Raw genomic sequence first — 25,126 nt, forward strand, 5'->3', positions numbered from 1 at the left:
TCAACAGGGAGAAATAAGCATATGTGGAGTGTGATGCATCTGATTCTAAAAAGTCATCTGAAACAGGCCAGCTGAATTGCCAGCCAGAGACGAGTATTTCCCTCTGCCTCTTGGGAGGTACATCCAGAGCACAGACTACAAAGCTGGTGCCTGTTCTGGGATGCTTGTGGTTATGGGAGCAGGATCCTGCTCTGGTTGTCTGCCTTTGTAGCCAGTATCCTTTCAACTTGCCCTGCCCGGCCTGCTCATGAGCTTTTCCATTGATACCACCCTGAATGTTGAGTTTTGGGCACGTCACTGTTGACTCAGTGCAGCATCACTGTGCTGAGTGTTGACTCATCAGCCCCTTTAGGCTCTGGGTTCCTTCCTGCATCCCATGCTTTGCTTATGTGGAAGTTCTCTGACTTCAGAGGATGTTACTGTGACAGCTCCTGTTTAATTTAGGAGTGTTTTATCTTTTCTGGTGGTCTGTTTCCATGGCTCTTCAGAACTTGAGCTGCAGCATAAAAATCGCTGGCTTTAAATCTAATAAAAGCTGGGATAATGGGACAGCTGTAGGAGGGGCAGTTCCCATTGTGTCTTTCAAAATTGCCTGTAGTTTATTGACCGCAAGTTTCACCAAGAGCTACTGCTGTCGTTAGATAATGAGAATTGAAAATTGCTGCTTCTGTTTCCCCAAGGTTTTATCTCGTGCCAGTGAGAAGGGGGTGTGGAAGGAAAAAGATTGTGGGCAGTGGAAATCTGCGTAATTTCTTAGTTTGGGTCCAGATGGAAGGGGAAAACAAATGATTTTGCTTTAAAAAGTCCGAGTCCTATTAGTGAATTGCTTCCCTCCCCCGTGCAAATATGCACTCACATGCAAGCTTTTCAGAGTGTTTGTGACCCATTCTGCTGCCCTTGCATTCTGTTCACACCAATAGCAAATGTGAATTGAAGGCGAATTTTGGTTGGTTACTTTGTTACGTAATTGGTGGTTATACCAGGGAATCTCCAGCCAGCTGCCACTTGGAAAATGAGGCCTCCAGTGACCATATATTAATGTGATTTGGGATTTCAAACAGAACCTGCTTCCTGCAACTGTGTGCAGAAAAATGTCTGTTAGCAAAGAGCATGTATTCCTTCTTTTCAGGGGTTTCCTTACTGTCTCTAGGTGCTTGTCTTCCACAGAAGGACCAAGGTGAAATTTTTGTGCACTAGCTCCTGGCCAAACCAAGCTAGCAGGAGCCATGTACTCAGACATGTGTTTTCCCTTGTCAGTAGGAGCTATATACATTGAGCTAGGAGCCATTCATAATCCTGCACTCTTCCTTCCTCTTCTGTGTCCAGCTTCTCACAAATCTACTATTCATAACAGACAAAGGTAAACCTACCTCTTTCAAGGCTTTAGGGCTTGTCTATGTAAGGAAATTACAATGCAATAAGCTGGTGAGTTTGTCTGTATATGAACATTCAGGGTTTGTAATGAAAGTGCAGGGAAACTTCACACACATTTACTGTGAGTCACTCTGCTGTGTGCAAACAAGCCCTTGCTAAATACTGATTGACTGAATTCCAGTGAAGGGAGACTTTTAACATAACCATGAGTTGTCTGTATTCTGCTTTGCCCTTGACTATAATAAAAAGGAATATGGTCAATTTATTGCGTTTATATTTCCAAGTGATCTCTGTGAAAGCCCAGTTCCCTTCTGGCACACAAAGCAAAGCATTAGACCTCTGCTGGAAGTTTGTCTCTAATTTGTGGTCAGGGACTTAGATTGCTGAGAGGATGCTGCAGGTATTTCTGCAGTTCCCATCCTGTTGGAGCAGTTTTGCTCAAGTACTCTTGATCCTGCTGAAGCGTGGCCTGCTGAGAGCTTTAATTTCTTCAGCTTGGATCTCTCTCTGCTAAAGAGAAACAGAGTTGGATGCCATGGGCTGCACTGCAGGTATCTGATCATTCTGGATCATCAGGCTTTTGCTAAAGTGTTGTTTTCATTCTGGTGAATTTCAGGGTACTTTACAGCAGGTTGTGTACTTATCAGGATAGAGAGGAACAGTCAGTGTGTGTGGCTGGAGAAAGAAAGTCTGGACCAGTTATAGCAGGGTCTGTATCTGTACTCTAGAAATGCCAGGACTCCTCTTCCCCCTGGGATTCTGCAGAGCTAGATCTTGGCTGTTGAAGCCTCATGGAAATGATCTATCACATGGTATGCTGCTTGAAATACAATATATCTAACTTGAAAGGCTTTAGGGTTGTTTGAGCTTTCTGGAATTCAGGTTTGTAGTTTCAGATGAATCTGTGTGTTTCCTGTCTGGAGGATGCTGTGCCCAGCCATCCTCAGCCAGGTACACAGCTGTCGTGCCTCCCTCTTGTCAGTCAGTCCTTGCTCAAAGCAAACATATCTGTAAAGGCTTTGTCTTGCCTTCTCTCTAAAGGAAATTATCTTTTTTTGTTTTTAATCTTTCTTTCTTTCAACCTGTATTTGTGCAAATGCTGTGGTGATAACACTATCAGAGGAGTTTATGACTCAATAAATGGCCCCCACAAGGGAGTTGGGGGAGAGCTGCAAGCTGCAGGCAGCTGCTGTTTGTTTAGTCATAAACACAGAGGAGCAGTGGATTAACTGTACCCAGGCATACCCTGACCTGGTACTTACAAAGGTGAAGAGGATCCATATTTTGCTTCTCATTATGAAGTTACTGTTTTGATTTTCAAGGCAGCAGTTGTAGGTTCTGGTGAGTCTTGGGTCTGTACATAATGCTTCATATCCTCAAGAGTTCACTGGTGGATAAACTAAAAATATAGAGCTGCCTGAAAGGACATAAAGCACCATCTTAATATATGAGGCATGTTCCAGAGTAAATGCTGGCCTACTTAAAATGGAAATGCCTGCTGCCTGTACCTGGTATTTATGAAACTGGAGGCATAAGTTCTTTATTTACTCTGTATTTCAGCACTTCATGAAGCTCTGATGTTCCCCACAGCTGGGTGTGTTGTGAGCACTTATTAACCCACATGAACAAATTCTTCTCTCTGTCTGCTCTTTGTAGTCCCTATAAAGCCCAAACCACCTCTGGTTTTTAATTTTTGAATAAAATGAGCAGAAATAAGTTTAAAATTCACTTGGCTGTGCTCCAGGGCTCCTCTTTCAGTGACACAGTCCATATGCTATATCATCTTCACATATGAGGTTCTTGTATCTATTACCTGGTTTGGAAGGAGGACTTCTGACTGCATTTCTCTTCTCATAAACAGTCTGTTTTCTAACAATTCAACACCCAGTTCCTGTGCATATTTCTTTGTTGTTGCCTGGTTTTTGTTTGTTTGGAGGTTTTGACATTGTTACAGTGAGGCATAATTGCTTTTGAGTCTAATTTCTTGCTTGATGGTTCTGATTTCAGATATATTTACAGGTAAAGTTAATCTAAATATGTATGTTTTACAGATGATTTTGAAAGCAACTTCTGTAAAAGAGGGAAAGAAGTCAGTATGACTTCTACAATTTCTGAAGTTGAATTATTTGGCATTTTGTTGCTTCTAAAATGTGGTCTTGCTACAGTTCTTGTTTTAAAACCTGGTTTGCCTTAAAGTGTTTAAAAATAGTCTAAAATTCTTTTACAATAAAATACTATAAGAGTTAGCTGATCAGGAATGAGACATCTTTGCTGACCTGATGCTCTAATGAGGTCTTTGAGTGGCTGTATCTGAAAAGTCTCATTAGGTTTTGGTATCAAAATTTCAGTCTTTGTATTCTCTCTTTTTCTTCTCAAAATTTATTTCTCTTTATGCTTAAATTAGTGGGACTATATGGATCAAATGTTTTTTTGGTTCTGTGTTCTCTATATGGTGTGTTAGGCAGCGTTTTCCTGTATTCAGTCAGGCTTATCTAGTATGGAAAATAGTTGCTTGGGGGTGAGAGACTGTTGTGATACATCTGGCTGCTTTAATGCCAGATTCTTTCACAAAAGATTTGTAGCACTGTTGGCAAGTGGGAAGTGGAAATTCTTACTCAGATTAATTCCAGGAGACTGATGACCAAGCAGTCTTGGACAGAAAGAAGTTTATTTCCAATTTTTAAACTATGTGTTTTGCTGCTGAGGTTAGATTGAAACAGATCCACAGAAATTGCTGTCGATAGCAGAGGCTGGTTGGAAGCACAAGGTCAGTGGTCAAGTGCTTTCAGACTCCCAGGAAGTTCCAAAGGAGCCCTGACTTCCATAACTTCCATACTAATTTTAGATCCATTCTCTGACAACTTGGCTATAACTTGGGAAATTTTATCAGTGATGCCAAAGCCCTCATGACAAACTGGGGAAACCAAAGATTTGTTGTGCTCTTTGTTGGTCATAGTCTGCACAGGATGGTTTCCTGCTGTGTGCAGTTTGCACTTCACACACCATCCATCAGGTATTTTTGTCACAGGTTTTGGGGCTGTGTTCTTTGAGGACTTGTGGGATTTAAAGCCTTCATCACTCAGCTGAATGTGTCTGTGTGGGCAATATGCAGGGGTTATTGTGGTGGCAGTGGTCCCATTCCACTGGAAGAGTTGCTCCCAGGCAAGCAAGACTGCTCTGAGTAGCCCTTCTCTGGAAGTTAGTGAATGTCAGATGAGCCCTCCTGTAGAGAGAAGCCAATCCTTTTTTCCTCAGAGCTGTGGCATACTGGAGGAGATTTGCAGAAGTTGCCCTGATGCTGCTTGCTAGTGTTTGTTCTCTGCACAGAGCCTCCTCATCCAAGGCTGTAGAGCATTCATCTGTTACAAAATCCAAACTTGGAGGGAAAGTTTCTTTCTGCATCATGCCTGCAGTAATTGTTTGTGATTTTCACCCCTCTGTGACACTGTCTGTCTGCCCAACAGGCCTCCTTGTCTGGAGGTATTTCCTGGCATACTTGTGATGCTTCCAAAACAATTTAAAGCTTTCAGTCCTAGCTAAACCTTTGCAAGCCAATTGAAAAAGTCTTTCTGGACACCAGAGCTTCAAATACAGGAGCAGGACATGTTGAAGATAGTGTGTTACAGTGATCTGAATACAGTGTTAGAGTTAGCTGTGCTGCTGATACTTCCATCTCTGGCAAGAAACATTCTTCTGGTTGTAACATTTTTTTTTGTTAAAGACCTTTACTGAGGACCTTTAGGAATTGGTGAAAGGCTTTTAAAGACCTCTGCAGTCACAGAAAGTGTCCAGAAAGATGATATTTGGTATAATTAAATTGTTACCTTTGTAATGCAAGGGAAGCAGGAGGAGAAGCCTTGAGTTAGGATGGTGCTGCAATGTCTGGTGAACCTTGTTTCTGAAGCTGGAGAAGTGTTGCTCTGCTGTGCTGAGCCTGAGTGTGCATGCAGAAGTGCAGACAAAATTATTTTGACAATGTGTTCGCTCCTTGTCCCTGCTGAATGCCTGTTTGTCCTGTATAAATGGATTTCAGGATCAGCCCATCTCCAGCTCTGAATTAGTCTAATAAGGCATGGTGCATAGGGTTTAAAGGTCATTTTGCAAGCAGCTGCCTTCCTGCATATATTAGGGGGAATGATTTTTTAAATAATGGTATTGGAAAGCTGTTGATTTAACTTTTAAAATACCTGTATGCTATAAAATTTCAGCTCTTCTGCCTCTGTCCTTCAAGCACTCTGCTTGCCCTCTGCCTGCTCATCTTTCTGTCATTTCTGATTACCTCTGCCCATCTGCCTCTGCATTCTCTCCCCTTAGGTTTATCAGTCCACGTTTGCTGCCCACAAGGACTTGGCTTGTATTTCTGAGGAGCTCATCTCCTGGGTTACTTCTCTGGGCTGTGGAACAGAAAGTTCAGGGTTCCTTGGTTCAGGCTGTTAATAAAGCACTATTACACTGTTATTTTATTGGGGGACTGGGAGCTCTCAACAATCACCACTACACTGGCAGCATTTTTGTGTCCCAGCAGGTTCTTAGTTCCCTCCTCAGGATGAATTTAACATTGGTGAAAGAAGATTATAATTTGCTTTTTTTTAAGAAAAAACTCTGAACGGCTTAAATCGTGCGCATTGATTATTCCAGTTTCCTCTCTGTGGAGTGTGTACTTCAACCTCAACCTGATCCAAGTGTTCCATATGAAAATGGAAGATTTTTTTATTCATTTACTTGTTCCCTGGATTCCTCTTTGAGTTTGCTGATGAGCATGATTTGAAATGTTCTAATGACTTGTAAAGTGTGGACACTGTCTTCAAAGCTGAAGGGAACACCCACATGTCTGGGTCATGCAGGCCTTTGGCAGGTGGCAGTGTCCTTCTGCCAGGTGTGAGATGGCACCTTCCCATTGCAGTTATTGTAGAGACTCCTGCATCTTCAAATGTTCTTTCTGCTTGTTTGAAGTTTTGTTCACAATATAGATCCTCAGGAAATCAGATAACTGGACAAAAAGCAAGCTTAAAATGTAGGGAGATGATAGCAGCTGCAATCTTTTTTCTTCTTGCATTCAGGCCAAGCTGCTGTGAAACTTTTACATTTGTCTTATTTTCTGAAGGATGTTTCCTACTCATGACTTGCAGTTGTTCTAGTTTATTCTCTTTTTAATACCATGCAGTGCCCTGACACAGCTACTGAAGCAGTTCAGTTTTCATCTAGGACACACCTTTCTTCTTTAGATATTATATTAAAAGCACCTCCTTTCTGTTCTTGAAGTTTTTTTCTCTGTAGCACTCTCCTGACTATTGTGGAAATAGGAGAGGGATACAGGACTGAACTGAATTGTGGGTTCTCTTGCTGCCTGTAAGAGCTCAGACAAGCAGTACCCAGGCATGTGATGGGTCCCCACTCAGCTTCAGTTTAAAAAATACTCTTTAAGTTGGAGGGTTTTTTGCTGATAGAACTGTAAACCTTGTAATTTAGAATAGTATATTGGCATAAGATTAAAAAAAAATTCCCCAATTTTCTAAATATCAAGGACTCAAGGTTTTTATCTTCTGTGTGAGGCAGTAGGGCAGGTAGTACACTGTGTTTCAGTTACCTACTTGATAAAATAAGTTATTTACTGCTTTATAAAATAAGTTACTTGACAAGATAGGAGAGTTTTTGGTTATAGATACAATATAGAGACTTGATGATCTCTCCAAAGGATTTGAAAGGAGACTGAATTACTATTTTTTTGTTTGTCTCATCTCGATGCCCTCTTAATTCCATGTTTGAGAACTTCTGCTGGTTCCTTTTCATGGGTGGAAGAAGGGAGGAAATGTATCTTTCTTTAGAGGCACTGCCTGCAGCTAAACAGTGTGCTGGGAAGTTATATGGGCACTTGAAATGATCCTCTGGGCTCTCTGGCACTGTCTCTCCATGGATCCAGGTGTATCCCAGTTGGTGACTTTGAACACAAGAGTTTCCATCAGGCCATATCAGCAGGAACTATTGAAAACCTCTGTCTTCAGTAGTGCTAAATGCAGCCTACTTAGGATTACATCATTTAACAAGCTCTGTAATATTCCTGGGCCCCTGGGGTGTTGTCAGTACTGTTTAAATTCCTGTGGCACATCAAGGTTGTATTTTATCTTTTGGTACCAAGCCTAAGTGCATTTAGGAGTATTCTGAAGCTCAGGAAATCTTCTCAAATCTTGTAAAAGTAGACAGCCATTGAAAAATGTATTGGATGCTGTGATCCAGGTAGGAGTGTTCCTAGCTGTGTACCTTGAGCTGACAGGATGAAGGCATGTGGTAGAGTTGGAGTGCACTAGAGGAATTTTTGTGGAGAGCTTGTATGGCACCAGTGATCACTGTATTGTTCTGCAAAAGCCAGCTTAAAGTTCTAAAGCTTGTCTAGACTCTAGATTGACCTCTGGATGAGAAGCAGGTTCATTGCTGAAGGTAGACTGGGTGTAATGTTCTAATGCATTTCCCTCTTTCCAGTCTTTACCAAATGTCTTGAGGCACATGGGCTGCCACTTGGTTCAAAAACAAGCAGCATTTTAATTTCACAATTAAAAGTGAAAGTCATACTTTGTTCTTGCAGTTGCTGATGGGTGGCTCGTGTGCACACAAAGCTATGTTGTGAACTTGAGACAGCAGAATGCTCTCAAGTTCCTTGTTTAATCCAGTATCAGATGAGTGCTGGTTGGGAAAGAGCTCAGGCTGTGTGAGACCCTTCTTAGTGCCTTCTTGTTTTGCTGAGCCTTGACATCTGCTACAATAAAACCCCATAAAATGCAGGAAAGTCTCTCTCCAATCAGGTGAGTGTATTAGCAGGCTTCTTGCACTGATGGATTAGAGCCAGGCTGTGTTCAGTAAATGTGGCTAAATAATAAAAGGTGAGATTGTGTGCAGTGATCCCAGGTCTCCTTTCTCCAGCTGCTGCCTCCTGTCTGTTAGCTGGGAGCCTTTGCACAGGCAAACAGCTTTGCTTGAGAGAGCAGGCTATGCACTGTATTCTGACACAGCCAAAGGTGGCTGACACAAAGCCAAAGGAGAGCTTCTCTCTGAGGGATTGAAATGTCAACAAAGATGTTGTACTGCCTTGCAGAGCCCTGACTTGCTTTGTATAAAAACTGAGCAGATGTTGGTAGGTCAGGAGCTTTGCCATATACAGAGCAGACCCTGGAGAGCAGGGCAGACCCTGCTCAGGTGACACAGGGGACACTGTCCTGGGTTCAGTGTGCCAGCATTCCCCTGAATGTGGGGCTCCCCCCAAGCCATGTCTGGAGCTTTACCCTGCTGAAGGAAGTGGGACTCAGGTAACCGTGCTGTACATCCGTGAGCCTGGTTATGTCCCCCTCTCTGCTTGCTCTAACCCTGCTGGTGAGTTGCAGTGGTGTTCCTCAGAAGCACAAAGGCTCTGAAGTAATAAGTTCCTGGATACCTTGTGAAAACAGGCAATTAGGTGGAGGGAAGGGACCCAGTGGTGCTTGTGCAGGGGGAAGGATATTGACTGACTCTTTATTAGGCGTGAGTTTGGTCACAGAGAAACTTAACTGTGAGACACGAATCTGGAGGAATCCAAGTGGCTGCTCATGGACAACCTATTTCCACTTGAAGACTCTGGCTTGCCTGAATGTTTGAGGGGCTGACTTCTGCCTACCACTGTGATCACCTTCATTGGAGAGACTCAACAAGGGTGGCACTGCAGCAACTAAGATTTGTCCTTTGGAATATGCCTTTTCTCTCTAAGTATTGATTTCCTTCTTGGCTTTTGGGAAATGGAAACAAACTCCTTGTTGCAAGAGAGGGCTACAGAAAGCTTTCAAAAGTTTATAGCTTGATCCTCTAAGGCCTGTTCTTTTATTTTAGGATGAGATAAAAGAGTATTAGGTATAAGCAGCCTGGAAAAAGAAAAAGGCTTGTGGATTTAAGGTAGCCTGTGGTCTTGCTTCCTGCACCTCTTTTTGTGTTGCTCAGGCAAATGTTTCATGCTTGGAAAATTTGAGCTCTGAGGATCAGAGCAACTGCAGATCCTTGCTGGTCTCAGCACTTTGTGCTGATGATGAGCAGGCAGTTGTCAGCTCCTCAGTAGCTTGTTTTTGCTGCTGTGTGTTGAGGCAGGACAGCAGCTGAGATGAGGGAAGAGGAAACTTTGCAATGTTGCCTTATGTCCAAGGACTCGTGTGACAGACATCTGTGTGTGACTGAAGCAGCCTGAGGTCTGCCAGCTCAGTGATGGGTGCTCAGTGTGGCTGTTGGTTGTGGCGTGGTTGTGCTGTCATAGCTTGTTCAGAGGCTGGTCACAGGCTCAGTGACTTTTGTCTGGGTCTTTTTTCAGTCCCCACTGGTCGTCCTTGTCCATATATTATTAAGCCCACTTTGGCATGGCTGGCAGGAGCTTATTCCAAAGCCTAGAAGCAAGGTGTGGTAGCTGGGGAACGTGGGCATTGAGGAATGGGTTGTGTTGGCAGTCTGCAGGTGGGCTTTGGACAGGATAGCAGGGGTTCATATTTATAAAGTTTTCATTGGCCCCTTGAGTCCAGTGATAGCCTTTGAAGCATGGTTTCCTCTGAGCTCTGCTTCCCCAGAAAATCTTCAAGCACGATCTATCAAAGACTGTGAAACATATTCTAAATCCCACTGCTGCCTTTTTCTCAGTCAGCAGGGTTGTGCTTTCTTCTCCAGTCTGGAATTGTTTGCTGTTGAGAATAAGCAGTCTCTTTTCTTGTGATTCCTTACCTCTCTTTGGGACATGATGCCATCAAGAAAACCAGCTGTTCCAATCTGGGAGCTGCCTCTGCCTTCATGCTCTCTTGTCAATTGTGTTGAATCAATGAAGTGCTGCAATACTGTAGAGAGAAGGGGGGGGTGTGAAGAAATGAAAAGGGAGATCACACAAGGAATATACAGAAGAGGATACATATCCTGTCACGTGGTTCACAGTGGCTGTGTCTGGAACTAGATCTGCTATAAAACCAGAAATTGCCACATGAAAACTTGAATCCCAAGTCCAAATCCTTGCCTCACTAAGTTGTGGCATCTGAGAGTCCTGCATGGAGAAGAGAGCTTAGCTAATCTCAGTATCTTGGGACACTTGATAAGTCCTGACCCTTCCTGCTGAGAAGGTGGTGGCTTTGATAAGTGTTACAGGAAAAAATATTTAAAGGAGAGAAGTAAGGGAGATAATTTCTGGATGCCAGCTGTAGCAGAAGGATAATGTTTAATATATTCCTCTTGAAAATCCTGCAAGTTGCAATTCTGACTCCCTTCAACTCTTGAACCACTGTCTCAACCCTTCGTCAATACAGACATTTTTCCTGTGAAGCTCAGCTTCAATGGGATTCTTGTTCAGCCAAGAAAACTGCCAGGTTGTGCTTTGACTTTGGTTCCAGATGTTCAGTGCAAAAAGCTTTCATTGCTGCTGTGGAAAGCTTTCCTTAAGGGGCAGCATAAAGCAGGAATGTTGTGGTGCTTGGAGGCTGAAGTAGGCATCTTCCCTTGAGAAGAGTCTTCTAAAGCACAGATGTCTGGTACACTGTCATGTGGATAAAAGGTTATAAGGATTATGTGTTAATCTGGAGCTGTTGATCTTCCCAGCAGGTTTGGATCCAACTGATGTTTGGACCCACCAGCAAGGTATGCAAGAGAATTTCTTCAGTGGCTCTGAACTGCTCCACAAGCCTCTAGGCTATAACTATTCATCTGGGTCCTGCCTGCTCTTCCTTGTGATCCCTTGGTTCTTGCTTTGCTCTCTCTGTTGGTGCTTTCTTTGGCTTCATCAATTTTGATTTGTGTGTACTATGGCACCTGGTCCATCCTGACTGCAGGATGGTAGTTCACACCCTACTGTGTGTTTTACCTCAGGCAAGCTTGTGTTCTTCCAGATAATTGCTTCAGAATCAACAGTTGGAAGTGTTTCTTGATCTTGGCACGAATTTCTCAAGTACCACTGAAGTTCCAATGAGTTTCTGGAAGTGCACGTTGTAGAGCTGTAGGACCTTGCCCTCCTGATTCCCGACTTGGCATTTCTTATTTGCAAGTTTATATCTAGGCATGCACTTGATTATCTGTTTGGGGTCTTTTTTCTAATAGACAGACTATTTTTATGGTTTTTAAACCTGTTTCCCTGAGGTTGCTGCTTGGAATCCTCCTCTAAAGTTTTAAAATACTAGTAATTGCCAGCCCTCTTGGGCAGGATGTAGAAGGTTCAGGAATCCCCATTTTGTCTCACTGGCACCAGCATCAAGTGCTGTATAGCACTGCCAAGTTATTTTCTCCATTGTATTTTTGGTTTGGTTGATTTTTTTGTGGTGTGCTGAATTCCAGATGGTTGCAGTGCCACACTAGCACTGGGGTTGGTCCCCATGAGGTCAGGAGAGTTCATAGCAAATGTTTGAGCTAGAAGCAAGGTAAATTTTCTAAAACTCTTCTGTGGTGTTCTGTGATTAAAACACAGACTGTGGGTAAATTACATATCTTTTATGTGTTGCTCACTGATCTCCTCCTCACCACTTAGCACGAACAGTTCTTGGCCATGTGTAGGTTTTTTCTTGTAGTCTGACCAAGGGAGCTACAGATACGCTATTGCCTGGGTTTGCTCCCTCCTCTTCCTCCTCCTCCTTCCGTCTCTTCTGCTTACCCATTTCTAATCTGGGCTCAGATTTTTTCTTTCCCCTCTGTCTTCATTTTTTCACCTGCTTCTTTCCAGTGTCTCTGCACCTTCTCCCTCCCTCCTCTCCTCTCTTCTGTCCCCTTGGTTTGCATTCCTTTCATTTCAAAACCTATATTGGAGCTGACACCAGGCTGCCTATTCCCTGCAGCACTGAACTGGCGGTTTGGAAGGAGGAGGCTGCAATTCCCTCAAGGGGCAAGACAGAGTTCAGTGTCTGTCTTATTTTTAAATATGCATCTGAACATGGCTGATCAGAGGAGCAAAAGAAATCTTTGGGTTCTGAGTGCTGGAAGCTCATAAGGACATAGTGCAATCCTCTGCATCTCCCTGCTCCTCCTGCACTCCTCACTGAACATGAAAGCTGCTTGGCACAGGGGACTTTGCAGGAAAGATGGGTAAGAATCAGAGGCCCCATGGAAGGAGGGTGGAAAGGGGGTGGGTGCTTAGCAAGCTTCACACCTTCTTTTTCTGCTTCAAGTTCTTTACATTCTGTCGGGGTTATGTCCTCTTTTGAACCCTGAAGGACCCCAGAGTACCTTACCCAGCTATAGGCCAGCTTTGCCAGATGCTGTTTGACCTTGGGCAAGTGAAAGACTGATGGCTGGTTGTCATGCTGGTACAGTGAGGGGACAAGCTGAGATATTCCAGTTCTGTGTTCTTACCACAGCCAGTGCCATGACAAGGTACCAGAGATGGATCTGCAGGTTTCCCAGTAGGAGTAGGAGCTCTGCTAAGGCAGATTTTGTACCCAGCTGGTGAATTTCCTGAATGATTTTGCTGTGCAGCTCTAGCTGCTGGCATTTGTTCAGGCAGCACAGTGACGAAGTCACCTAAAGGGCAAAAAAAAGGCAGGTGCTTACTGGTCCAACAGCTCCTGCCAGCAGATTAGGATCAGAAGTGAAGGAGAGCATATTGAATAAAGCTCTAATCATAATTCCAGTTTAGAGAAAATGTATGTAGCTTGGCAGAACACCAGGGCCCTGACTCTTGTAAAAATGTGTCACAGGGTCCTTCAGGACCTTAGGAAGATCAAGACCTTTATTGAAAACCTTCTGTCAGCTGTGTTACTTTCTGTGGCACAGGCTACTTTGGTTTGGCATAGGCACAACTACTCCCTTCTGCAACATGTTAGACACTTCTGATCCTGAAAGTGGTCAGACCTGGTGTAGGTAGCTAAGGGTTCCAAGGTGATTGCAGCAAGTTGTATGGGGGAGGCTGCAGGCTCATCCTCTTTCTGTTTTCTTTCAGTATCCTTGCCTAGTGAGCAGCCTAATCCATCAGAGGAGATACCTGACAGCATCAGGACTCAATACCAGATGATTGTCAACTGAAGTATGTTGACAGTGCTGAGGGTAGAGTGAAGTAGGCTCTACTCTGAAGAGAGAAGGCTGAGGAGGCTATATCTTAGTCCTTCAGAAATGCCCAAATCGTCCTGGAAAAAACAAATGCTTTTGATTGGATAAAAAAATCTTCTTGCAGGAGGATCTCAGTGTTTATGTTGTCTAATTTCTTTCTTTAGAAAGAAAAGATAGAAAGAAAAAAAGTAAGACTTTCCAGTTGCTTACTGGTGTAATGATATGTGTGAATGATAGAAGAGTTGACTGCTGGGGTGGATGGATTTGGCCTTCTGTTCTGATTCTGCCTTTTTTTTTTGCCAAAGGATCCATGGTTTTGGACTCTGATGAGGTGTGTTCAGTTGCTGTCCTTTTAACAGTTTGGACAGTGTTTATGTGGAAGAGGTTGTGCATTTGCAGTGGGTGAGGAATGGAAACAGGAGCTGGCACTGTACAGCTGATTCCTTCTCTACAGTGCTACATATTCAGTTGTCAGTTTTTCTCTACTTGCTGAAGATTTTTGGTTTCTTGTTTTAAAATAGCTGCTAGAGAGAGCGGATCGATTGCCTACAGGGATAGCTGGAGCCAAGTGGCAGATAAACCTTCCCTGGCTCTATTTGTTCACCTCCTCCCTGCCTTGGGGGTGGCTCTGCTGCTGTTGTGGGTCCCCTGGATGTGTCTCTCTGTGTACCCAGTCCTGATGAGCAGCATTGTGTACACCATGGCTTACACACTGCAGTCCCGACTGGCATTATTCTTCCAGTTAGACCTTTCTTGAATAGCAAAGCTACCTCTTACAGACTGCATTTTTTCCCTAAAAAATCACATATCACTGAATTCTTGCCAGAGCAAGGTTAAATATATGGGGGAGCCCTAGATAGCAGCAGTCAAACAACCTGAACTGGCTGCTCTGATTGCACCATTTGCTGGTGTCATTGGGGCTGGAAGAATCTTGGGAAAGGAAACAAACTGCTACAATAATTCCAGCATGCTCCTGTGACCTTGCATTTGCTACAGTGGGGAACAGTTTCCAAAAAAACAGTAGAAAGAATATGCCCAAAGTCACTTTCATGTGTAACTTAAAGTATTCAGGATTTTACCCTGGGTCCCTCAAGGTAAAAGGCTGCTGTGTTAACCCCAGCTCTTCATCTCTTGCCAAGTCTGGAAATCCAGGTTCTTAAGAGGAGCTGTTACTTGTATGACCTTCATGTGTGAAACAGTTTCTCTTTTAAAATGTGTTTTCCCCTTTATCAGTTATTCATTGAAGAGTCTCTTTGCATCTGTAGAGTTTTGAAGGGTAGCTATTATTTTACCATTTTAATTTTCCCAGCTGTTCAAATAATTGTTTTAACCTCTCAGTGCCTGGAAGTGCTTTTCACATCCTGATAGCTTTGCATTGTATTTCTTTGGTTTCATGGTTTAAATTACCAACAGTTTTCTCCCTGTTCCAAATGGTTACTCTGGGACTTTCTTCCCTATAGCTTTAAAGTCTGCAGTGTTCTGACCACCACTGACAGCAAGGCGCTTTTAAACTTCCACGCTGGGGTACCAAGCTCTCACATCCTGTTTTGGGGTTTGGGCTTTTTTGTTGATGTTCTGCATATACACATGTACCCTGCAAAAAAAGAACTTCAATATTTAAAGATCCCATTAAAACCAGAACAAACTGGTTATTCTGAAAGGTCTTGCCAGTGGCCTCTCTGGAGTTTCATTTCACTGGATGTAGGGAAGGGGCTCTGACAGAGACAGCGAAGCCAGCACAGAATACATTGTCTTCATGCAGTTTTACAGGGAGTAAAGTCAAAGCATTTAATTTGACAGTGGTTTCTGTAGCCCTGACACAAGGCTGTGATGGCTGAGGACAAGGGAAAGCTTCCTGCTGGTCTGGCAGAGGACATGGCTGATTGAGCTGAGCACTCAGTTCCAGGGCAGTGTTCCCAGTCCAGGGTGATGCTCAAAGGGGGAGGGATGCATCTTCTGTCCCATCTGGGGCAAAACACTTCCATGTGGGAGTACCTCCAGACCAGCAGTGTCTCATTTCATAGCTTCACTTTTCTTTTTGATATTTATATTTATTTTCATTGAGCATTGCTTTTCTTGTCTTTAATGCTTTCTATGTCTTTAATGGCCTTGCCATAGGGACAGAGGTAAAATTTGAAAATAAGTAATTGCATTGTGATATTCTGGACATATTGTTGTAGTTTCTCTTATGTGTTCTTCTCACATGTTCTGAAAGTTGCAAAAGGTGATTTATAATTCATCAAACTAAGCATAAAACATCTGACTGCAAAGCCTATCAATCTGATCCCATCTCTTTCCAGCCCTTTAATTAGGGAAGCCTTGCTGAAAAATGTACCCATCAGCTACTGAGAAATAGTGCATTCCTGGACCCTCAGTATAGATCTTGAGTTATCCAGGTGCCAAAATGCTGTCAGAACTGACAGATCTTAGAAAATACACCCACAGGCAGAACATTATCCATTATACCAGCACTGAGCAGTGGGCAGTAAGGAAAAATCAGCAGAGAATGTGTCTTTATAAACTTTAATTGGCTTTTCCCGTTGCTAAAAATCAGTGTATCCGGCAGGGGAGAGAACCTATCTAGCAGTTTGATTTTTCCATCCCAGAGCTGAAGGGTGCAGTCCATCTTCACTGACGTGTGATGTGGACTTGTCTCAGTGCAGCTCCTGGCAGTGCAGTGGAATCCACAGCCCACAGAGAAGGCTGCCAGGCTGTCCTCAGTGAGTGACCGTGCTTAAACAAGTGTGAAGAATGAATTACTCTGGATAAGTTGGATTTCATCTGTGCTCCCTTTGCTCAAAATTTGCTTCAGACAGAGCCAAACTTTAGTTAAAGTTTTCTTTGGGTGCTGGCTGCTAACTGCTCCTGGAATACAACTGGCTGGGGTGTGGAATTGAGGATCTGGGCAATGGATATGCTGATCAGAAAGGAGGCAACAGCCAAAGGAAGCAGGAACTTTGCCAGAGCTACAGGAAATGCAGAGATTTGGGGGGCAGAACAAGCTTCTTTTGAGTCGTTTGGCACTGCAGGTTTTCATCAAAGGCAAAGGAAACAGCAACTGTGTGGATTTCTCCTGGGAAGGCTGTTTTGACACCTTGTTGCAGCATCTTACATTTACTGAACTATGTAAAATGTTTCAGTTCTTTTTTGTTGCTTGTGTCTGTTGCCTTTAGATTTATGACAGTTTTATTAAATAATCTATTCAAGATCATTGCAAATCTATTATTATACTGGTTTTTTTCTAATTGATTAGTGAAAACTACTGATTTCTTTATTTGTGATGTGTCACTTCTCTTGCTAAATTCCACAGAATTTCTGAGATCATCTTTATTTTAACTTTCTATTCAGCTAAGTCAAGCTCCTCTATCTCATTTCTGTAAATACTAGAAAAGAGAAGTATGTTCACTCACAAAAGGCGATTTAGTAAGTGAACTTCATTAGAAAAGTTTCTTTTTCAGAGTCCTTGGTGGTCTTAAAAACAAACTGTAAGACCATCACAGGTTTGCAGTCATATGAAGTCAGTTTAACCCTTGTGCTTAATAAAACTTTTAAAAAAGCAAATTGTAAAGGTTTGTTGTTATGACAAATGAGGGAGCAGTCATTTATCCAAAGCCTGCTCTGTAGGACCCGTCCTGCTGCTGGCACAGATCCCTGTGATGGTTTGGAAGGGATCTGCTGAGCTGTGGCAGACCAAATGGGTGTTCTGGAAACTCTTGTCACCTCACTGAGTGTGCAGTGTGGAAAAGTGAGGGTGCAGCAGGGGGCAGGGAACGTTCTGGGGCTCTTTGCTCCGGCACGCCTCCGTGTGTGCTCCGGCTGCAGTGTGAGCCTCTGCCCTTGCCAGGGCTGCTGCAGGGCTGGCACAGTCAGTTCCCTGTCAGGATAAACTCTGGAGCCTGCTCTGTACAAGCTGTAAGAATATGATGGACCTTATGGAAAAATAAGTGTTGATTGTGTGGTCTTTAATTTTTTTTTTTTTCTGCTTATCATATGGCCGTGAGAGACACAGCAACTTCTTGTGCTTGGAAGGTTTCTTTAGAAATTTGAAGCAAGTGGGAGGAAGGAGTAACAAAGTCTATTCTGTTCCTCTAATTCAATCTCCCTATTTACGAGTCCAACTCGTCAATATGTTGTCACTGTTCTTTGCAGCAAGAGAAAGACTGAAGCCTTAGAACACTTCTGGAGAATATCTACAAATCCATGTGAATAGCCTAAAACATCATAATTCGTGTGGTTTCCATGGATGCCGACCATGCTGCAGTTAGGGCAGTTCTGGTGTGTTGTTCCAAATGCCACAGCAATTTCACCAGGATGCAGTATTCTTGCCTGCTGGCCCTAGACTCTGGTGGTGCTGCTGTCTGCTGTTAAATAGCTGTCTTGTGCCTGTGTGAAGGAAGGGATTCCTGCATGTGCAGCTTGAGGAAGTGGTAAAGAGTTTTAAGTTTCATTATATACTATAAAATAATCATTCCTGATGAAATTAAGCTGTATAAAAAGATCAGGATTTTGACACCTTGTTTTGAGATGACAAAATGCTCCTTTGTTGGCCTAGAGTTACTAAAGGTGTTGCTATCCTAGATTCTCAGTTTGCCAATGCACAGTGTAAATGTGGATGGACACTGCCTGGCTCTGGCTGTGTCAATCATTCCCTAAATGCCTGTTGGCATCTGAGTGACCAGCTCATCCTGCTTAAAAGCAATCCTGCATGATTCTTCTATTTTTCTAAACCATTTGCTGTCTTTAATTGAGCACTGGGAGCCATTGTGTGCATGGTGCTGCAGGATCCTTGTAAGGGCATTGATAAATATGTATTGTGTTGTCAAGTGTTTGTAGCTACTCTGCGGGTAGTGGTGGAGGAGTGAGCTGCATACAGTTAAGAGTCCTTGTGTCTCTGAGGTCAATAAAAACAAGATGGCAGAGGGAATTGTGGGAAATGGAGCCAGGGTAGCTGCCTTCAGCATCACCTGCTAATAAACCAGCTATTTATAGATCAGCTGAGGCTTTGTCAACTAGATTGTTAAATTAGTATTTACATACTGGCCTCATGGTCTTCCACAGAAAATGTCATTTGCATTAGTGCTTGGACATGAGTGCAGCTTCCTGTGCTCCAGACACTCGAGTGTGTTTGGTCACAGTTCGTGGCTGGTAGTCTGTGTTTGAAACCATTCCTGATAGATTCTTGCCTTGCAAATAAATCCTCTTCTCCCTGTAGCATCATTTTCCCATCTTTCTGTGCCTCTCATTTCTTGCAGAAAAGCTCACCTTTGTTCCCAAATGTCCGCAACTCATCATGAGGCTGATCTCGCTAGAGAGAGCGAGAGAGAGATGAGCAGCATTTCTGCATAGCAATTCCTAGTTAATCTCTGCCTCTCAGAAAGAGACTTGAATTGTTGATGGCTTGTGGGTAATTTAATAACTAGCAAACAAATAAGATGTGTAGATTGTAGCAACTTAGCCCAGATGCAAAATCCCCACACCTATTTGCATCTGTTTGAAAGAATTCTGTTATGAAGGTTTGCTTTTTTACATTTTAACACCGGTGAAACAGCATCAGGAAGAGTTGCTGCTCAGTGAAGCTGTGTTGATCACAGCAGGCTCCACACCTGGCTAAGCAGTTTCAATCCCCTGTGTGTGTGTCTGTGTGCCTTTCAAAAGGGAAGAGTAATCTGCTTGCTAGATGTGTGTCTCTCGTAGTCCTTGGACGACCTTGAGCAGTCATTTAACTGGTGTTTATTTGCCCATCTCTACCTGGGCAGATATTACTTCTGTGGTTTGGAGTGTGGAGGTTGAATGGATGTCTCGGCTTCGTTATGGATGAAAAGTGTTACTGAAATGTAAGGTATTCATACTGTCTCTTCAGACAGCTGATCAGAGTTCAGATTCACCTTCCTGTCTTGCTGCTTCTTGCTTCAAAGCCATTTGGACACTTGGATTGTGCGGGAAGTCGGAAGGCAGTAATAGCAGGGCTCTGATGCAGACAGGTGTCACAGCCTTCGCTCAGATTCACTTCTTAGCACTCGCAGGGCTGTTGATAAGGTGCTATTATGCTGGTATTGTGTTATTCTTAATCTGTCTTTGGCCTGCAAAGGGTCCATCAGCGTCAGTTTCTCTGACACCTTGGCAGGCTCTCTGGGCACCTCATTACTCTTTTCAGGAAGAGAGCAGTGCAATCCTGCTCCTGTGTCCGCAGAGAGCAGAGCTCACCTGCCTGTGCCAGCCCAGTTACTTTGAGGTGAGGGCTCAGAATGAGGGTTGCAGTTTCTCTCACCAGGTACATGAAGCACATAATACCATAACAATAATACATATTTCCTGAAACTGTTCACCTTTTATTTATTCTGTTTAAGACAGCAAAGCCTTGGTTTCCTCCCCTTCAAATTTTTCTCTTGGCCCACAGAAGAGGGAGTGGGAAGGCCAACCATAGCCATGGGTTTGGGAAACCTGGAAGTTGGTTCCTTGGTGCATCAGTTCCACTGACTTGGCTGTGCCTATTTCACCATTACCTTTCCATTTCAACTTTAATCCTTGCTGTAGGCAGCACCTGATTCTTACATTTTCAGATCTACCAGGTTTTTTCTGCCTTCTGCTACTATTCAGGGGCGATGGGGGTTGGGATGTGGTATTCTGCAAAATGTCAAGGTCTCTTCCTGGAGAGCTGACAGCAAAGGTGTTTTATATGTACATGGGCTATCAGGATGAGACATTCCTACTCAGAAACATTGGCTGAGACAGACAGACATTCCTCCTGCCACAGAGAGACAGGCAGGCTCACTGTTGCCAAGCCTTGAAATATTTGGCATGTTTTCTATTGCCCTAGTTTTGTGGAGTTGTACCTGAAGTTTTATAAGTACATGAGAATTTTAGTTCTGTGTTTTTTACTGGAAAAAAAAAAGGAAGGAATAAATAAAATACAATAAACTGACCCTCCTGCCTAGACAGAAGTGCTGTGAGAATGTGACTCAATTTCTTAAAAACAGAAGACAAATGAAATAACCCTAGTGTGTTTCTAAATAGTTTCACACGTAAACCTTGTGGTTTTGTGGGAGTTTCTGAATTTCCCCTTAGGTTTTCAATGTGTGAAAGTCTGCAGCAGGGCTTGTTTTCCTGAGTGAAGGGATATTTGCATCTAAGAGTTCACGCATCTGCGGTGTCCCCTGCAAGCAATAATGAGCTGACCAAAACAATCAGTCTCCCTGAATTAGAAGAGCCCTGCATTCTTCAAGTTTTCTTTGCATTCTAATTTGTGGTTTTTCAGTTGTTCTAGCTTTCAAGCCTTTCTTGCAAGCAGCAGGATCTTAAATTTCAAGTGGAAGCCAAGATTTCTTGTAAGAACGTGGTTCAGGGTAGTGGTGTTTTGACATTTTCACAGTTATGTCATACATCATCACACCTCTCTATGAGCTGGCAACACCATTTACACAGAGATGAGCGTAATTATTCACAGAGGGGCCCTGTTAGAGCTTCGGACTCCCTGGCTGATCTAGAGGAGACCAACTGGCTCTGCAGGTCTGTGTCTGTCTTCCATGGGCTCACAGCAACATGCAGCTGCCTGTGCACTTTCACGTTGGCTCCGTAGGCCGGTGCCAAGGCACGTGCTCCTGGAATCACCAGGGAATTCAGAGGCTCCCACTCGCACCTCTGCATGGCCTGAGCCGAGGGACACATGCAGCCAGGCTCCCACAACAGAAGGGTTTCCAGTGAAGCTGAAACACAGAGTTATTGTTTGTCCAACCACTGGCGAATGCACAGAGCCATTGTGTGGGTCCTGAAAGCCTGGGCGCTTTATTCTCTGCAGACTGAATGGCAGCCGCGGGTAATAATAACACAAGATTAAAAAAGCCAACATTATAGGGGCATTTACAACCTGCTGAGAGAATGAAATCTCAGCAAGGCTGAGCTGTGTCTCTAGTGATCCTACGTTTTTACTGCTTGATAAGGAAATGATGGGCAGCTCTGGAGAAATGGCCACCACAGAGCGGACGAAGGGGGAGCAGGTTGGCTGTTTGAACACTGCAGTAAGTAATGGAAAATCTGTCTGCAAATCAAGTGACCAGCCTGTCCTTCCCCGTGCTGGCTGAGCTGGGGAGGTGTGGGCAGGTACACTGTTTTCTTCCCAGGCAGGCATCAGTGGCACTAGGATTGGTTTGCATAGTTCAGAGCCTTGTGCTTGGAGGTCTTTGGTCAGCATCATCCAGGCTGGTGCATTGGTAGCTGTTAGCTGGTCCACTCAGGAGAATTTTCATGTGAGAAAGAGACTGACTGTGGAAAAGAGATGGTGGAATTAGTTTTCTGCCTGCAGGAGCAGGCACTCTTTCTGTCAACTTAAATTTAGGGAGACAATAAATATTGGGCATCCTGAATGCAAGTTCCAGTTCTAAGTCGCAGTAATGACAACTACCTGACACAATTTGAGTTCATCTGACACCTTCTTACACGTGGAGTTTTATTATTTTCAAAACAAAAAACCCTACTCCACAGCGGGGAAAAAAAAAAAATTTAAGGAACAGCTCCTTGTCTTAAAAATCAAGTCTTTAATTCAGTGCTGGTTTTAACAATTCTTTAACACAAATGTCTTATAAAGTTCTTTGTAAACAGCTTTGTAAGACCCACTTTGCCCTTGCACACATGGAAACTGTTCTTGGTGACTCGGAGACAGAGTACCAGCCTGTAGCGAGATCCTCTCAGGACAGGCCCAGGCTGCAGAATAATGATGGCAGATTAGGCCAGCCCTCACCTTGCTAGCCTTGGGTGTTACCAGCGGGCTGACCCTGACAGTGCTGAGCCGCAGGACTGTGTACCCACCTGTTCAGACAGGCTGTGCAGCTCTGCTGCTCGGCAGGTGTCTGAGGCAGCATCTTACACACGTGACCTTGGTCTTTGGCATGAATGATGCAGTGAGTCGGGCACACTCGGGAACACTTGGGCACACTCAGGCACGCTACTCACACTCTCGCACACTCACTCACACTCTCGCACACTCGCTCACACTCATGCACACTCATGCACACTTGCTTACACTCTTGCACACTACTCACACACTCATGCACACTACTCACTTGTGCACACTCACACACATGCTTGCACATGCTTGCACACTCTTGCACACTCGCTCACACTCACACTCTCGCACACTCGCTTACACTCATGCACACTCACACTCATGCACACTCGCTTGCACTCTTGCACACCACTCACACTCCTGCACACTCATGCATACTCATGCACACTACTCACTCGTGCACACTTGCACATGTTTGCACACTACTCACACTCTTGTACACTCACACACACCCTTGCACACTCATGCACACCCTTGCACACTACTCACACTCGTGCACACTCTTGCACACTACTCACACTCTTGTACACTCTCACACACCCTTGCACACTCATGCACGCTCTTGCACACTCTCACACACTCACGCACATGCTTGCACACTACTCACGCTCATGCACGCTCATGCACACTCGTGCACACTCTCACACACTCTTGCACGCTCATGCAAACTTGCAAACTCTCGCACACTCATGCACCCTCGCATACACTCTTGCACACTACTCATACTCTTGCACACTCAAACACTCTTGCACTCATGAGCACTTGTGCACACTCTCACACACTCACTCACACTCTTGCACACTCTTGCATACTTGCTCACACTCATGCACACTCGCTTACACTCTTGCACACTACTCACACTCTTGCACACTCGCACACGCTTGCACACTACTCACACTCTTGTACACTCACACACACTCATGCACACCCTTGCACACTACTCACACTCGTGCACACTCTTGCACACTTGTGCACACTACTCACACTCATGCACACTTTTGCACACTCTCACACACTCTTGCACGCTCACGCAAACTTGCAAACACTCATGCACCCTCGCATACCTTTGCACACTACTCATAGTCTTGCACACTACTCACACTCATGCACACTGCTTGCACTCGTGCACACTCTGGCACACTCACACTCTCACACACTCGCTCACACTCTTGCACACTCTTGCACACTCGCTTACACTCTTGCACACTACTCACACTCATGCACACTTGCTTACACTCTTGCACACTACTCACATTCGTGCACACTCATGCATACTCGTGCACACTACTCACTCATGCACACTCACGCACACGCTTGCACACTACTCACACTCTTGTACACTCACACACTCTTGCACACCCTTGCACACTCATGCACACCCTTGCACACTCTTGTATACTACTCACACTTGTGTACACTCTTGCACACCCACGCACACTTGTGCACACTACTCACGCTCATGCACGCTCATGCACACTCGTGCACACTCTCACACACTTGCACGCTCATGCAAACTTGCAAACTCTCGCACACTCATGCACCCTCGCATACTTTTGCGCACTACTCATACTCTTGCACACTGCTTGCACTCGTGCGCACTCGTGCACACTCTCGCACACTCACTCACACTCTTGCACACTCTTGCATACTCGCTCACACTCATGCACACTTGCTTACACTCTTGCACACTACTCACACTCATGCACACTCGCTTACACTCTTGCACACTACTCACATTCGTGCACACTCATGCATACTCGTGCACACTACTCGTGCACACTCGCCCACTCACACACACGCTCGCACACTACTCACACTCTTGTACACTCACACACACTCTTGCACACTCACGCACCCCCTTGCACACTCTTGTACACTACTCACACTCGTGCACACTCTTGCACACTCACGCACCCCCACGCACACTCGTGCACACTACTCACACTCGTGCACACTCTTGCACACTCACGCACCCCCACGCACACTCGTGCACACTACTCACACTCGTGCACACTCTTGCACACTCATGCACACCCACGCACACTCGTGCACACTACTCACACTTGTGCACACTCTTGCACACACTCACGCACACGCTTGCACACTACTCACGCTCATGCACACTCGTGCACACTCTCACACACTCTCACACACTCTTGCACGCTCACGCAAACTTGCAAACTCTCGCACACTCATGCACCCTCGTATACTTTTGCACACTACTCATACTCTTGCACACTGCTTGCAGTCGTGCGCACTCATGCACGCTCTCGCTCACTCACACACTCTCTTGCACACTACTGACACTCGTGCACACTCCAGTGTGTGCATGCACATCCCAGAGCAGCCAGAGAGACCCAGCTGGGATGAGATTTTGAAGCGCTGTCTAGAGCAGCTGAAGAGAGGAGGAGGAAGAGGACAGATCACGTGTATGTAGGTATGTAGCTGCATTATCTCAGATTGTGCAACATAGGTTTTGCCACATGGCTAGGGAAGGTGTGGTTTGATAACTGTACTTGTCCTTTCTAAAAACATTCTCATCTGTTCAAGTCTCTTGCTTTGCTCGTGCCAGGCAACATGGCATGGAAATTGCTGGGCCCTGGGTGCCGTTTCTAGTGTGGGATATTATGGGGATTCAGAAATTCAGAGTGCTTCATGGATTCATTTACTTGGATTAATGAATCTGTCTCTGCCTCTGTTTCCCCAAGAGTAATGTGAAGTTACTTACGTCAGAGGGATTTATGAGCTTTTTTCTATACTGGCCATTTTGCAGAGAGTGAAATTCAGCTCAGAGGGCTCTGCAGAAGGACAAAATATTTGAATTTATTCTCTTATAGTCCTGGCTACAGAAAATTGGCAAGTTCCTGTTTGAAGTCTCTTTAAACACAAAGTATAAGTACTCTT

At 44.4% G+C, this 25,126-nt stretch overlaps 1 protein-coding gene across 1 annotated transcript in view; it reads left to right on the forward strand.

The window, feature by feature from the left end:
- The window catches only part of CHCHD6 (coiled-coil-helix-coiled-coil-helix domain containing 6), a 112,866-nt gene that overhangs the window by 76,658 nt on the left and 11,082 nt on the right, over positions 1–25,126 (forward strand). The window contains 1 exon segment of the mRNA XM_059856532.1: positions 10,954–10,992. Within this exon segment, the coding sequence (XP_059712515.1) occupies positions 10,954–10,992 (39 nt within the window).

Source organism: Haemorhous mexicanus, chromosome 11, assembly GCF_027477595.1.
Source record: "Haemorhous mexicanus isolate bHaeMex1 chromosome 11, bHaeMex1.pri, whole genome shotgun sequence".
Classification (NCBI taxonomy): Eukaryota; Metazoa; Chordata; class Aves; order Passeriformes; family Fringillidae; genus Haemorhous; species Haemorhous mexicanus.